The sequence below is a fragment of the Alligator mississippiensis genome, chromosome 2, assembly GCF_030867095.1.
Source record: "Alligator mississippiensis isolate rAllMis1 chromosome 2, rAllMis1, whole genome shotgun sequence".
Taxonomy (NCBI): domain Eukaryota; kingdom Metazoa; phylum Chordata; order Crocodylia; family Alligatoridae; genus Alligator; species Alligator mississippiensis.
The window spans coordinates 149426449-149443129 of NC_081825.1; the positions used below are offsets into that span (position 1 = coordinate 149426449).

Below are 16681 nucleotides of genomic sequence, written 5' to 3' on the forward strand. Positions count from 1 at the left end.
GTATTTTTGTGAAAATAGGAACAATTTTAGGCACTGTTTTGTGGTATAAATAAAAGCAAAAGCCTTAAACTTTGATCAAAAAAAGGTTGTAAAGATAAAACAAAAGGCATTGTGTAAAAGTGTGGGCTAGGAAAAGAGGAAGAACGTCTGGCCTTGTGGTAATCAGCGGTTACTGAGACAGCAAGAAAAGAGTGTTTTATAATAAAGAAATGAAAATAATGTTTTTGTAACTGTTACTGCAGCTAGGTTTCTAAAAATTTCACTATACGTTCACGTGAATTGTAAGTGGCTGTTAAAAAGGTATATAAGCCCTTTGCTCTAACGTTTAGGGAGGAAGCCCCCTCCAAGTGCATGGTGAATCCATGTCACTTTGGGCCCCTCCTACAGCTGTAGCTCTATCCAAATGAAGCTTCTGCTGACCTGACCCAAAAGTTTGCTGCGTGTGTTCTCCACGACAGTTTGATATCCCTTGAAAATGGTAAAATATCCTCTCCAGTTCACATTGTGGAAGTCCAACATTTGCATTCAGTTATTGTAAGAACTAGCAATGGAAAAAAAACCAAAAACTCAACGTATGTGGTCCTAAAGATTATCTTAATCCCTCTTTTTGATTTTTGATTTTTTTCTTACATCACTAAGTGGTGGCTCACAACAGTATCCTTCCTTGACTAAAGACACATGGGCTGCTTGCAGAAGTTAAAAAACAAAACAAAACAAAATGGCACTTTACTTTCAACTAGGCGCTTTCCTGTAGTGAGCCCAGCGCGTGTCCAGAAGACTCAGCAGCTTAGTTGGGCCTGGCTCACCCTATGTCTGTATAGATCAGGGCATTTTAGTGGGGCTTTTATCTAATAGCTGATTGACTCAGCTTTAGGTAAAAGCTCCAAAAAGCCCTGCTGAAGCATCTAATCCATACAGACACTGCAGAGCCGGATCAAAGTAACACGCTGCTTCTTACAGTAAAGTCTGTTTGTTTTTTTGTTTGCTTTTTGTTTGTTAAATATCTGCAAGCAGCCATTCTTTCCCATCCTCCAAATATGTATATCCCCCTGGGGTCCCAATTCTTTGTGTGTTTCAGATAGGAAAGCTACTTTAAGTAAGGTTTTTAAAGTAGGCCTTGGGTGTTTGCTGGCTTGCATTTGGTTGAGGCGTTTAAAATAAGTGAAATATGAAAGGTGGGGAAGCTTTCTTCATATTCATTTTAATTATTGATATGCTACCATCTCTCTGAAACAGATCCCAGATATGCCCAAGGAAAATTCATCTGAAAAGGAGTTTCTCTCAACTTCAGTTAAGCTAACTTGTTCTCCTGAGTGTCCTCCACTCAGATAAGTAGCAAAGAGGGATATATTAGGCTACATGTAGTTTTACAGGTCATTCAGCTGAATCTGATCCAAATGCTGTCAGGGTTATCATTTACATTTACACTGCTTACTCCTCAAAGAATCTGAGCCCATAGACTACCTAAAGGGTTACATTGGGATGTCATTATTGCCTTTTCATCTGTGACATATACATACAATATAATCTTGTTACCATATTTTTATGTTCTTTGAAGGAGGACCCTGCCCATTTTGTGCAGCCTCACTGTTTGAACTATCCAGTTAGGCAGGCCTTCCTTGCATGAAAAAAACAAACAAAAAAAAAACAAACTGTGAAATGTATTCAACATGAATTTTTAATGGCCATTGGCATAGAAAACTTTATTTTCAAATACATTTTACAGTTTAATCATATTGGAAATGTCTCCTATCCTTCAAGCTTTCCAATTGCCAGGCTGAACACTAAGTACAGATAGTCAAAAAGCTCAAGGCCAAATTGATTCAATTCATGCAGGTTGGTCTAAGATGTGCAGGTTGAACCAATTAGCAAGTGAACAGAAATTCACTTTTGATTCCAAAAATACCACATGCCTTCAGTGGCCCAGGCCAGAAGCTGGGGGAGAGGAGGGGGATGCTAGAGCACACCTCCCTGTTTGGCTGGAGCTTCGCCCAAGGACAAACCCGCCCACTCTGCAAGAGGAGGCTTGCAAACAAGGGATTGCGGAGGACTGTGAGTTAACTGGAATCGGGGGGGGGGGGGGGATCTGGGACAGAAGTTCAATAAGCCGATTTAACTTAAATCAGTTAAATCTGACACTATATCCCTCCAGGTTTAATTTAAACTGGTTTTAGCCATTTTAAAAGCAGTTTATGTGCCCCAAACTTCTGTTGTGTTACAGATTTCAACCAGTTTCCAATCACTTATACCACTTTATGTGTAATTTCTGTTCCTAGCCTAAAGGTAAGCGGGTCTCTTGTGGGTTAGAACAGCATACCAGAACGGCACAGTAGAAGTTGCTTAGACAGAGCAATAAAATACATATTATTATAAATGCTATTTATAACAATAAATAATTACTTAAGGCCTAACCTAGGAGGATCTGAAAGTCTTGTACTATAATTTCCTCAGTTCTATAATTAGGCCATATAACAAAATAATAATATTTACTGTTTACCCTGCATTATTCATCTCTAATTTTCAATGTTTCACAAAAATGGAAAAAACTATTATTATTTCTATTAACATTGTAACAGTCAGAAACCATATATAATCTATGGTTTATGTATGATCTACACATGTGTATGTGTGTACATGTGTGTGTATAATCTAATACATATTCTAACACATGAACATATGTTTGTAGATACAAAGGCTCTAGAATGGCTGAATTGAGCTTAGCAAAAATCTACACAGGGGGTGGGGGAGGGGGTATGTCACAGTGGGGTCCTACAGGGGGGACATGATCTCCTCAAGGCTCCCTTCCCATGCCAAGTTGGCCCAAGGGCACCCTCATATTCTCGCCTGCCACGTCTTTCATGACACCATATATTTGGGAGGCTGCCTTTTACACCCTCTTGGTCACTTCTTGCTGGTTACTCGGACCCCGTGGTTTCCTGGACCCCTTGTGGGTCCCACTCTACAATGGGCGCTTCAGGGGCACCCTAGCCTTATGGGCTATGTGTGGCTCCAACCACCCCTTTACCATGCCCCAAGCCTCGCAGCTGGAATAGACATTGTTTGGTCCAAGTCTACACCCTCTCTCCAGCGCTCGGGCTCTCCGCGGCCCTGTCTCTCTCCATGACCTCTCGCTGGCCCTCAGGCTCCCCGTGGCCCTGTCTCTCTCCGCACCCTCTCTCTGGCACTTCTCAAAGCACTGCCCCCTTCTCAGTAATGCCACCCTCTTCTCTGGGCCTTCTCAAAGATGCTGCCCCCTTCTCTGGGGCTCCTCTGTAATGCTGCCCGCTTTCTCTGGGGCCTTCTCAGTAATGCCGCCCTCTCTCCGGGGCTGGGGTCTGTGCACCCCAAATGCTGCGCCCTTGCTGGCACTGGGGTTCCCACAGTGCTGTGGGTCCCCTGTGAGGCCTCCTCCAACCCCTAGTAGCCTCACCCAAACCACCGGTGACAAACAGCAACACAAACGCAAGCCACTTAGCTATAACATAAACTGAAGTCGCCTGGCTATAGCCAGGTTCAAGCCTACTGGGGATTCTCCATCTTGTGGCAGTGTCAGACACTTCTCCTCTCTTCCATAACAGAGAGCTCCTTCCTCCTTGGCTGCTGGCAGAGAACTGCCTCTGGCCTCAGCCCCTAGGGTTGATAAGGGAGCCAGGCCCTGCCCCTTTCAATCAGCTGACCACTGGAAGGTGTGGGTCGCTTGCTGGCTTGTTTCCCCCTGGTAACCAACAGCTGTGCTCTTTACTCACTGCTAGGGCTCCTTCCCTAGCAGTCTTTTCCATCTTAGAAGCAGGGCACCTAGGTGCTCTGAAACACACCTCCCCCCTTAAGATCCCGACTCACCGAGGCGGGTCTTCATTCTTGTACCTCTGGCCTCCTTCTTCTTGGTCTGTTTAAGTTCATGTTTTGGCTCACCAACACTTCAAAGGCATAGAGGTGGAGGTTTTAAGGCACCTCCTACTCGCCTGTTACCCAAGGCGCACCATGTGGGATTTTACGGGAGTTGCCCCGCTGCGGGCAGTCCCCCCACACTAGCCGACCTTGGTAGGTTGCAGTCCCTGTCGGTTGAGCTCCCATCTACCTTTTGGGGTTTCTTCTCCCTCTCACTTCTGGCTTGTCTATCTTCCACCCCTGCATACCCTGGTCTCTTTCTCCGTGCAGGTTGTGTGGTGTCTTGCTTTCCTATGGCTCTCTGAAGCCCCTGAAGCCTTCCCCAAATCTCCAACTGTCTCTCCAATGCCTTCTGGGCATATTCTTCCCTCCAAAACTCTACCTTCCCCTGGCCGGTGGGTCTTCCTCTCAGCCCTTTATAGAACTTTACACAGGCTACACCTCCCACTCTCGCTTCAATGAGTTTCCTTAACGTCCACCACCGGACCTGTCTTGGGATGTTATTTACATATACTTGTGGTCTTCTCTCAGGCTTTGGTCGCTCTTTGGGTGGTCGTTCCCTCCTCTGTATCTCTGACTCCTGGGCCTGCCTTTCTTTTCTGGGTCTCACTGACCTCTTTTTCCTGGGACTTGTCTCTGACTCCTTTCGTCTCAGGCCTTGTGTCACCTGTGTACAGCCATGGCTAACCTACTGACAAGTCTCGCTCCTTGGGCTAGCCTGCTCACCTTTCCCTGCTGTCCCTGCAGCTATCGTGTATCCTTCCCCTAACTGCCTCTGCCTGGGTACTGTAATTCCTCCCTTGGCTCGAGGTTTACAGAGCTCGCCCAGCTGATGTCTTAGACGGCTCATCTCCCCTGCATGAAGCTTCACCCATTGATCCCATCTCCTATTCCAGCATTCCAGGAGGGCTGGTAGGACCTCTTCTTGTAGGGCTGTAGTCTTCGCCCCTACCGATCCCTTCTCTGGGTTGCTTCTCCCCGATTGCCCTGACTCGGTCTCCTCTTTTGGATCCTCTGGTCCTTGGTCTCCAGGGAAGTTCATTTGTTCCGGAGGCTTCCGACCCACTAGCTGCATGGTTGTTAGTTGCGTCTCTACTTCCCTCGGGGACCTTTTCACTACTTCCCATTCCTGGTGTTGCTCTAGGCATTTAGACTTAGCCGTGGTCACACATTCTGCCAGTTGGGCTCTCAGCATCTCCAGCCTCTCTTGCATTGCTTCGACCAACTCCACCACTGGAGCCCCTGGTTCTACTTCTGTCTGGGTTGCTGTACTTGTTACCTCTGGCACCTCCGACTCCCCAGAATCTTGGCCTTTTGTAGCCATCTGACTGCTTGCTGCCTGTAGCATTTTATTTTCTGCCTCTAATGCCTGAATCTGCTGCCTTAAGGTTAGCCTTTGAAGCTGTGACTGCTTCCTCTCTGCATTAGTCACTGCCTCTCTAGCCGAGCTGGCTTCTAGGAGTGTTTTAAGGGACCGTACCTGTTCTTCCAGGTGGTCTTTTCCCACCTCCACACTCTGTAACTGGGACCGTAACCCCTCATTCTCTCTCACCCCGGCCTCTAACTCCTTTTCAAGGAACAATTTTTGATGGTGCAGTGCCTCGTACTTTGCCATGTTAGCTTTTACCTTTTCCATCTCCTGTGTGACCGCCTTGCCAGTTTCTTTTGCTTAAGCATGGCTTTCAAGCAGTTTGTCCTGCAGCTCCTGTGCTAGGTGTTCTGCACAAATGCACTTCTGCTGCCAGTCTTCCAACTCGTCGTGGAATTCCTCTATGCGGCCCTCCTGGCTGCAGACTTCTTTCTGTAGGACACTAATTAGGCTTCTTGACACCTCCAACCTCTGTTGCATCTCCTTCTGTTCCCCTGCCTGGGTTGTGTAGGTTTCAGTAGACCTTGCCCTCCATGCTGCCATCTCCCTCTGCATCTTTTGCAGTTTCTCTTCCCTCTGTCTGCTCTTTTTCGCCTTGTCTGCCATGAGCCATTCCAGCGTACGAGTCTTCTCTGCCTCTGCTGCAATCAAGTGCCTAATTTCTATAGAGCCTCCTTCCTTTTTCCCTGCCTGTACCTGCTGTTCTAACCCAGCGGCCTTTGCCTCAGCTTGCTCTCTCTGGGATTGGGCTACCTCTAGCTCCCACTCCAGCCGTGCAATTTTTTCCTCTAATTCATCTACCTGTAATAACCAGGCAAAATTCTCTTGTTTCAGGCTCTCTATATCCTCTATGCCTTCCATGGTTCTACTTTTGTCCTAGGCCAGACCCAACATCTTCCCTTCTACAATCTCTAACGGCAGTCTCGTCTCTGATCTGGGCTTGTCTTCTTAAGCTCCAGTCTCACTGCCTTGCCTTTCTTTATATCTGTTCTAGCCCTAAGGTTTGTTCCCCCTTCTCAGGGACATGGGTTCCTTCCCTGTGCACGGTCTTACTTTCCTGGCCAATGCACCACTTTGTCACAGTGGGGTCCTACAGGAAGGCCATGATCTCCTCAAGGCCCCCTTCCCGTGCCAAGTTGGCCCAAGGGCACCCTCAAATTCTCGCCCACCACGTCTTTGATGACACCATATATTTGGGAGGCTGCCTTTTACGACCTTTTGGTCACTTCTCTCTGGTTACTCAGACCCCGTAGTTTCCTGGACTCCTTGTGGGTCCCGCTCTACAATGGGTGCTTCAGGGGCACCCTAGCCTTATGGGCTATGCGTGGCTCCAACCACCCCTTTACCCTGCCTCAAGCCTTGCAGCTGGAATAGATGTTGTTCAGTCCAGGTCTACACCCTCTCTCTGGTGCTCGGGCTCTCCACAGCCCTGTCTCTCTCCATGCCCTCTCTCTGGCCCTCGGGCTCTCCGCAGCCCTGTCTCTCTCCATGCCCTCTCTCTGGCCCTCGGGCTCTCCGCAGCCCTGTCTCCCTCTGCATCCTCTCTCTGGCACTTCCCAAAGCACTGCCCCCTTCTCCGGGGCCTTCTCAGTAATGCCACCCTCTTCTCTGGGCCTTCTCAAAGATGCTTCCCCCTTCTCTGGGGCTCCTCCATAATGTTGCCCCCCTTCTCTGGGGCCTTCTCAGTAATGCCGCCCTCTCTGAGACTGGGGTCTGTGCACCCCAAATGCTGCGCCCTTGCTGGTGCTGGGGTTCCCACAGTGCTGTGGGTCCCCTGTGAGGCCTCCTCCAACCCCTAGTAGCCTCACCCAAACCACCAGTGACAAACAGCAACACAAAAGCAAGCCTCTTAGCTATAACATAAACTGAAGTCGCCCGACTATAACCATGTTCAAGCCTACCGGGGATTCTCCATCTTGCGGCAGTGTCAGATGCTGCTCCTGCATCTGGCTTTTCCTTTCTTCCATAAAAGAGAGCTCCTTCCTCCTTGGCTGCTGGCAGAGAACTGCCTCTGGCCTCAGCCCCTAGGGTTGATAAGGGAGCCAGGCCCTGCCTCTTTCAATCAGCTGACTGCTGGCAGGTGTGGGTCGCTTGCTGGCTCCAGTTGCCCCTGGTAACCAACAACTGTGCTCTTTACTCACTGCTAGGGCTCCTTCCCTAGCAGTCTTTTACTTCTTAGGAGCAGGGCACCTAGGTGCTCTGTGACAGGGTAGAAGGCCAAGGCAGATTTCTGGATCCTTTATCTGTGGTTTGTGGGCATCATTCTGTGTTTTCAGACACTCTCCTGTACTAGCTGACAATAACCCCATTCTGATAGCCACAGATCAGCTTTGTGTAGTGACACCAGATCCATATCCTTTCAAAGAAGGGGCAGTATAGAAACTACTCAGCTATCCTCATGCTACCTCCAGGATCTCCAGAATAGAAAGGCACTCAGCCAGTCACTTCAGTCAGTTTGCAACACAGTGATGCAATTTTTAAGAATCTAGTTATTATAATACAGTAAAGATGTATAGTATGTAGGATATGCCTCATCCTTTCATCTCACGCCTACCACTAAAATATATACAGTGGTCCTTTTCAAGGATTAAATAGTTTAGTGTAGAATAATTTTTGGAGAAAAACCATAAACACTGCAATTCCTGGTTGTCTGCTGATTGTCTCTCACTGATTTAATATACAATTTGTTAGCAAAAAGGTCGCTTTGCTAACTGGAAACCCTGCAAATTCAACGAGGCCCTGGAGAAACAAACTGAGGTGTATTCTTTTTTTTCTTCTTCTTTGTGTTCTAGCCGAAACTGCTTTCACCCATTTTTGCAACCCCAACTAACCTCCATGTTCTTTCCCTAACATACATCTGGGAAGTCCCTCAGTAGGCTAAAGATTGCTTGAGGCTTCAACAAACTAAAGCTCCATTTATTTATTTTTTGTTTATCAACAATTTGCAGATACATCTAGAAAATGCAGTAGAAAGCTGCAAATAGGGTTGGCACTGTCTAGTTCCTGGTACTCCCAGACTGGCCCAATAACAAATATTTAGGATTACAGCAACAATTCAGATAGCTTTGATTTCTCCATTCTACAAGATTTAGGGAAGCAGAACAAACAGCTACTATTTTGCACACCCGCCTCAGAGTCATACTATAAAAATGAACATGAAAACAAAATCAAACACAAAAATGCCATACTGTTCTCCTCTGACTGAAATGTAGCAAGAATTGTCACTTGGAGAGAGAGAGAAATTTCTTCCTAACCTTCCTTGCTATACTTCTTGCTGACTGAATGATAAAATGCCACCAAACTCTAAAAGGAAAGCTGCTGCTAGCAACCAATTGTTTTCCATCAAGATAAACATTGAGAAAACAATTATTCTGCCTTTGCTTCAAATCTTAACTTTAGCACCAAGCCTGTCACAATATTTATCTTCTTACAGGTTACTCCATGATGCTTGCAAGGTTCTGAACTAAACAGATGGTATAAGGTCATCTTGTCTAGCTAAGCTGCTGGGCTGGATGGGGATGGAGTAAATGGTTCTGTAAGTTATCACTACCCTCTTCCCCTCAGAGGATTGACTGGGGCCTTTCCATCCCAACACAAATTAAAATAGCCTCAGGGCTATGACCCAAAAGGAAATTTCAATAATGAATGTTTCCTGGATATGGAGATAGTACTGCAACAATCTTTATGCTGGAAGTTTGCGGTGGTGTTTTAGTAGCTACTTTTACTTCTGCATGCCGATCTGGTCTTCTCGTACTCAAAGGGAATCCACAGATGACCTGTTATGCTGGTTTTAGGGGTGCTTCACAGCACAGGCAGAGACCAGAATATACTCCCTGGGAGCATCCAGAGAAGTGCAGTTGTGCGGTATGCAGACATTTGCAGTGCCACATACCACACAGTCTGGAGTTCTCTGTGCTTCAAGGGCATGCTGCCTGAGAGCGCACTGCTCCATTTTTTCCCCACGGTTTTTTGACCCCTGGATATCCATTGTCATGGAACTAAAGCTACTGAAACAATTTCTCATCAACAGAGAGGCCAATTGAAAAAGTCATGTTGGTGATTTCATCATTCAGTTTTCACCTTGATTTTGTTGAAAATAGAAAGGGAATGAGAACATCTCCCTTCAGAGTAAAAATAACAAACTTCTTTCTGGGCCAAATTAACTACCATGTACAATTCTGCCCCAAGGAAGAAATGACACCCCCCAAACCAAATAAATCAAACACAGAAAAACATCTACACAATTGTTATGATACATAATACATTTACCAAGGTCCCTAGTTAGCAAACGAATCTGTGTGGGTAGGCTCCTTAACCCTAATGGCTCCACAAAACCAAGGGGTTCATTGATGTAGATTTACATGCAGTCTAAAACATTACTTTCTTATTCTACCTGCACCATATTAGTCATTCCCAAATATAAGACTGGCCTGTCTGGAAAGATGCCAAACCTCTTCTAAGAGTGACACGAACCTATGCTGCAGAAAATAGCATAAAATGACTTTTTTTTGTATTGTTTTAACTTATCATGGAGGTTTCAGCCAAAACAATATTCGTCTAGTTAACCACCCCAAAAATGAAGTGAACAGGCTGCTGTCTCTCAATGAGTTTCAATTAGACTTTCATAATTAGACACAATATATAAATGGCTGTATTTTAATTTACCAGAATGCAGAGGTATATTTATCTCACCCGTTATGTTCACTACTCTTGGGAAAAAAATTCAGACCTGGAGAGTCCCACTGGGTCACCTTCACTTTACAGGAAGAAAGTTATAAATGTTCTTTTAAGCAATGTTCTTTGTTGCTGGCCTAGTTTTCCAGTTCAGAACTTAGAGGCAGATTTGCAGCTAGTATAAAATATTGACTTCAATAAGGGGAAGGCAACTGATAAACTGGTGAATCAAACCACAGCTCTAGGTTTCCAGGGAGCTACATCATTCTTAAGATTCATAGAGATAAGTTTGTTAAATTATAACTGACACCTCCCATGATCTGGGCCTACCCATAAAATTCAGGGGCTAGGGATCTGTGAAATAGGATGAGCTGTACAACATGAGCTATAGTATGAACTATACAAAATGTTAAACAAAGTAAATTAAAAAAAAGATGAAGAATTAGAATAATCTATTATTATTTTTTATGCTTATTATAGTATATAATTTATAATGTTGTTGTTGTTACTACTACTATTACTGCCATAACAATAGTAGCTATCTATATACAACTGTCAAGTTATGCAGCAGTTTGCAAGGAAATGATTCTGATCTCACAAATGTAAATCTTGAATAAGTCTATTGAAGCCAGGGGAAAAACTTGGATTTACATTCATGAAGCAGATGGGGTTCTGGCCCATAGGTAACATAAGACCTTTTGCTTGAAATGAGAGCTATTTTTCAACATTCTACAACAGCTGTGAGCAATCATTTTGGCTGGAGGGCCACTTAATGAGTTTTGGTGAGCTGTCAAGGGCCACAAGAGTAACCCTGCCCTTTGACAGGTACCCTGCACCCTGGCTACCACCTTGGAACCAGAACTCCTGCTCCCTAACTCCTGATCTTTGCCACCAGAAGACCCTCCCCTTGTCCTGGAAGTACTATTTTGGGAGAGGGAGGCATTGCCAACTTGAAACCAGAAAAAAAAAACAAAAAACAAATCATATACTTAAAAAAACCCAAAAAACAAACAAAAAAAAATCAGTATAACTATATGCTGCATACATTTTATTTAAAAAATACCTTTGTCCTGACTTATGTGTGTTTGCATAGTGTATCTAGTGACAATTGCCTCTAGCTCAAAATAGTCTTAGTCTTGTAATATTGTGTGTGGTGGGGTATAAGGGGTGTTGGTGGGGGGTGGCTGTAGAGGGCTGTGGGTGCGAGGTATGTGGGAGGGTGTGGGTATGATAGGGACTGGGAGGTTGCAAGTGTGTGTGGGGGGCTGTGCAGTTATGGTGGACAGCTGGGAGTGTGTTTGGGGGGCTGTGGAAGGGTGTAGGTATGTGTGTGTGGAGGAGGGGGTCCACAGAGTCCTGGAAGTGTACGACTCCCTGAAGCTGCATGTGGTGGTAGCGAGTGGGGCAGCCCTGCCCAGCCCCATACCGCACACCCCTCCATGCTCCCACCCCAGTCCCCAGCCACAGATGGCCATAGTGTTTGGGGCCATCCCCACCCAGTCCAATAGTGCTCCTGCCCAAGTCCCTGGCTGCATGTTGGAAGCATGAGGGATAAGCTCCGCCCAGCCCAATAGCACTCCCTCCCGAGTCCCTGGCCACATGTAGAGGCAGCATGCAGTGCCAGCCCTGCCCACAGTGCACAGCTCCTGTACTTCTACTCCAATCCCCAGCTGCATGTTGCTGCACATGCATGTGGGGCAAGCCCTGCCCAGTCCCATAGCACACAGCTCCCTGCACTTCTGCACCCTTTCCCCTAAAAGGAGACCCCTGACCCCTGCACTTCCTGGCTTGCAGGCAGGGAGGCTGGGAACAGCCACGGGGAGGCCAAGCACAAGCTCTGCCAGGCAGAGGCTTCTTGTCTCTAATGCCTCTGGCTTGGGGCTGGGGTGGGTTAGGCTGCAGTGGGGGGTGGTTGCTTAGCAATCAGAACCGCACCTCCTGCATGTATGTGCTGGCTTGCAGAAGGGCATCCCAGAGCCAGGGCTAACACAAGGCTTATGGAGGGGCCCTGCAGGCCAGATGGAATTGCCTGATGGGCTGAATCTGGCCTGCAGGCCAATTTTGCCTGCCCCTGTTTTAGGAGAAGAGTCAAGTAATATAGTGGGGTGGATCCAGAGGAGGTGCAGTGGTATGGCTGCAACCCACTTTTGATTTGGACTGTACCATGGGAGCCTCCAGGGACTTTTCTTAAAGTTCTCAAGGCAAGTAAAAATCCTGCCCCCTTCCCTTCCATGCTCAAAGGCACATCCCCTCCCCTCCTCTTCCACCTTTGCCCCCATTTGACACTGCTGCTTTCCCCACTGTCCCAGGGTGGGGGAAGCTTCAACGCCACTCCTGCCCATTCCAGCCAGAGTGTGTGGGGCCTGGGCTCAGTGACAGAGGCAGCAGAGATGGGAAGGGGGGGAGTTCCCCCTCCCTGTGTCTGCTTCTGGGGGACTGGGAAGGGTGGGGGAACCTACCAGGCACCCACTGCTGCTGCTGCCACTGCCCGTAAGCCAAGCCCCCATGTAGCCTGGCTAGACCAGACAGGAACCACTTTGAAGCTTCCCTCACTCTTAGGACAGTGCAAAAAGAAGCAGCAGAGGCAAAGGAGGGAAGGAAGGGGAGGGCCTTTGAACAGAGAGGGGAAAGGGAGGATTCCTATGTCTTTGGGGACTTTTAACAAGTCCCCAGAGGCTCCTGTGGACCAGTCTCTTTTCAGGGGTGGGTTGAGGGGAGGGGGAGGCTGGGAGCAAGTGTGCAGCCACCCCTGCAGCACAGGTGGCTGCTCTTGCACCCTTTTTTGCCAAATCCTGGATCCATCCCTGTACTATATCATAATATATCAGTGCAGACAAATGTTGCTATAAAACAGGCTGGCTGTTGTGGAAGAAGAAAACCCCAGGCCTTAATTTCTACGTCTTCTTGAGTTAGTGCACTATTTGCTAATGATTGCTTTTTCCCCACCTATTTTGCAATCTGTTCTTTCTCCCGCCCTTTTCCCTTGTTGAGCTGAGTAGACCTATGAGGTCAATAGGTCAAACCACAGTCTATGCCCTCTTGCAACTTTCTGGTTCAAACCAGTTTTTCTTTGACTTGTGTCACGTGACCTGAATTGAAACATATAAGAGGCTTGCTTCAATTGTCTGTTGGGGTGGGGGGGAGGGGGCATGCGGGACTGATAAGAGGAAGTTCTGTCTGTCTGGTGCTTTCCCCAGGAGCTGCTTCTTTAATAAAGGTCTCTGACAACTTCATGACCAAACAATAAATTGAAGCCTGTTTCTTCCACAATTCTTGGTGCTGTGACTCAGATGGCAACGCCCGGCTGAGAGTACCGATGGGCTTGTGGACCGTTCCCCTTTGAAACCCCAGGTGCCAAATCAAGGTAAGAGACCTTTTGAAATCTCTAAAGGGGTTATCGGTGGAGGACTGCCCATGCAGGTCGGGGAAACCAGTTCAAGCTTACGCCATCCGAACTTTTGAAATACGAACTTGTCAGACACTCTAAAGGGTTTGTATGAAACCGGTTTACAATTAAAAGAATAAAGGAAAAGTCTAGACTAAGGAATATAGAAACCTGGGGAATAGTGTAAGTGTTTTCCATGGTGTCGCTGACCAAGGCTGGGACTAAAGAAATATTCTTGAACCCTATGCCTCAGCACAGAAGTCCCCTTGTGTGAAAGGAAAGAATATGAGCCACTGACCAGGTCTAAGACTAAGGTTGGGTCTAGCCGCCCCAAGCTGTCTAGAAAGGCAGATGTCTATTTTGACTGGTATGAGGAAGGTAGTAAGAGGCAACAAGAATCCCGGGTAAGGAGTCTTAAGGACTCCCAAGAAAAACTAAAAGCAGAAATTAAGCAATTGAAAAATGGATATAGCCCTGGCCAGGCTAATCTTCCCTCAGCACCTCCTACCCCTTTATATCCCCAACTAACTCATGAGACCAAGACCGAGAACAAGAACGAGTCTGTAGAAGATATTCTAGAAAGTACTTCTTGTTTGGCCCAACCACCACCTTACCCTGAACACCTTCCACCTGAATTGGAAACTCCACCTTGTAGTCCGGAGGGCGCTTTTGCAGGCTTATATTCCCCTGTGGGTTTAAATAACAGTCTCCCTAAAAAGGGCCCTATTATTCAAGTACCATTGTGCCAGTTACCAGGTGCACAAGGCTTGGTAATGGTACATGCCCCTTGGACACCTGGAGATTTAAGAAATCTAGTTAATTTCCTAACATCAAAGAAAAGCCCCAGAAGTTTAAAGATGAGCTCCAAACTGTTATTGTTACAACACTACATGGTCTGATATGAACCAACTTTTGCGTGCCGTACTTCCTTCTGAAGTCCGACAACACCTAACAGATGAGGCAGGCTGGCCACAGTGAGACCCTGGTCATGGGACAGATCTCGCAACTGTCCAACGCCGTTTACTAGAAGCTATATCTGTCGTATGTCCTAAGAAAACTGACTGGGCTAAAATTAATAATTGTAAACAGAATAAAGGAGAGTCTCCAGCAGACTATTTAGACTGACTCAAAGTTTTTGAAAGAAACTCAGGAATAAATGAAGCTACCCAAAACTTTCAGGAAGCAATTGCAGTCACATTTGTCCAAGGCCTACAGCATAAATTAGGAGACCAATTGCATAACATCTGTGTGGGCTGGCAAACAAAACCATTAAACGAACTAGTTACGATTGCCAACCATTGTTTAGCGTGTCAGGAAAGAAAGAAAGAAAATAATGAAGCCCAGTTAATGGCTTTGCAACTTCAAACTTATCACCCCAGAGGACGAGGACGGGGAAAAGGGAATTCACAAGGCCGAGGAAGGGAACACAGGTGCTGGCAGACAAATGTTTCCTCCATTGACCGTTCTTCCTGTTTTTACTGTGGTCAAACTGGTCATTGGAAAGGAGAATGTCCCAACAGACCGCATACCTCTACCCCTTCAACAGGAAACTCTGCATAGCAACATCAGCAATTCTGCCTGCCTCTTCTTCCCCAAAATTCTTTATCTCAATATTAGGACTGCCTGAGGGATAGGAACTTAATCCTTTCACCACTCTTACCCATTGATCAGTCTGGACCCTTTGTAGAATGTACTATAGCGGGGGAAAGGGTAACTTGCCTTGTAGACATAGGGGCAAGCCGTTCCGCTTTGCGTCTTTTTGATCTTCCCGATCCACCTCTTTCCAATGCTGTAGTTAATGCTGTCGGCATTTCTAACCAAGTAATTTCTCATCCTGTAACTCAACCCTTGTCCGTTACTTTTGGTCCTATCTCTGACCACCATGCCTTCCTTTTAAGCCGTTTTATCCCTGTTAATCTTTTAGGTCGTGACCTACTTTGTAAACTTGGTTGTACTATTTATTGTACAGCGGATGGAGTTTTCCTTGAAGTAGCAGCAGAAAATGAATGCACAGTTCTTGCTGCTATGATTGAACCAGCAACCCCACCTGTTTCTACAACAAACTCTGATTTCAAAGAAGAAATCCTTAAACAGGTACCCCCTGCCCTATGGTCACATCATGCTAATGAAGTTGGGCAGATACACACCGCTGAACCTGTTAAAATTCATCTGGATCCACGAAAGCAGCTTCTGCGCATTTTCGAGTATCCTCTCAGCAAGGAGGTTGAGCAAGGAATCAAACCAGTCATTTCTTCCCTCCTTCAACAAGGTATCTTGATCCTCACTTCTAGTCCTTGTAATACTCCAATTCTGCCAGTTAAGAAACCAGGCAAAACTACTTAACGCTTTGTGCAAGACCTGCAAGCCGTTAATTCTCTTGTTTTACCTATTTTTCCTGTAGTACCTAACCCAGCTACCATTCTTTCTTGCATCCCACCAGAAGCTTGTTTCTTTACTGTTGTAGATTTGTATTCTGTTTTTTTTTCAATTCCTATCCATCCAGATAGTCAGTTTTTGTTTGCATTTACTTATAAAGACTTACAATATACTTGGACTAGACTCCTACAAGGGTAGGAGTCTATCTTTTCACAAATTTTGAAGAAAGATTTAGATGACATTCAGTTCAAAAACTGTTCTGTCCCTATCCAGTATGTCAATGATCTTTTGCTTGCCTCACCTTCCTTTGAAGCCTGTAAAATTGATTCTCTGCACCTTTTGACCTGTCTTGCTCTAAAAGGCCATAAAGCTTCTAAAGAAAAACTTCAGCTCTGCTTACCAAAGGTTCATTATTTAGGCCATGATATTTCCGCCGGAGAAAGTCACCTTTCAACTGCTTGAGTTGAAACATTTCTCAAAATCCCTCAGCCCACAACTGTCTCTCAAAAGCACACCTTCTTAGGCATGGCCGGATATTGCCGCCAATGGATTTTGGGCTATGCCCCAATTGTAAAATCCTTGCAAAATTTTACCTTAAAGGACGTCCCTGAAGCTTTGCAGTGGTCTCCAGAAGCCAAAAATGCCTTTTCTGTCATTAAAACTACCCTTTCACAGGCACCTGCACTGGGACTTCTTGCTTATTCAAAGCCTTTTATACACTTTTGTCATGAAAAAGATGGCTTTGCTCTGGGGGTACTTACTCAATCCCATGGAGATAAACATCATCCTATTGCCTACTATAGTACAGCCTTAGATCCTGTAGCAACTGGGTTTCCACCATGCCTTCGGGCAGTTGCTGCTGCTGCCATTCTTGTAGAATCATCTGCAAATATTGTTTTAGCTTCGCCCTTAACTGTTGCTGTACCCCACTCAGTAGCTGCACTTCTTTTAAAAACCAAAACCCAACACCTTTCAAATGCCCGTTTAAC

General features: G+C 46.1%; 1 protein-coding gene across 9 annotated transcripts in view; it reads right to left on the minus strand.

Moving 5' to 3' along the window:
- MAPK10 (mitogen-activated protein kinase 10) overlaps positions 1-16681 on the minus strand; it is a 510659-nt gene that overhangs the window by 150716 nt on the left and 343262 nt on the right. The window contains exon 1 of one of the 9 annotated variants that reach the window (XM_059722261.1): positions 7159-7254. The exons of the other annotated variants lie outside the window; for them this stretch is intronic. Within the exon in view, the coding sequence (XP_059578244.1) occupies positions 7159-7172 (14 nt within the window). The 5' untranslated portion in view covers positions 7173-7254. Of the gene's footprint in view, positions 1-7158; positions 7255-16681 lie in introns of those variants that run through there. 9 annotated transcript variants of the gene reach the window in all.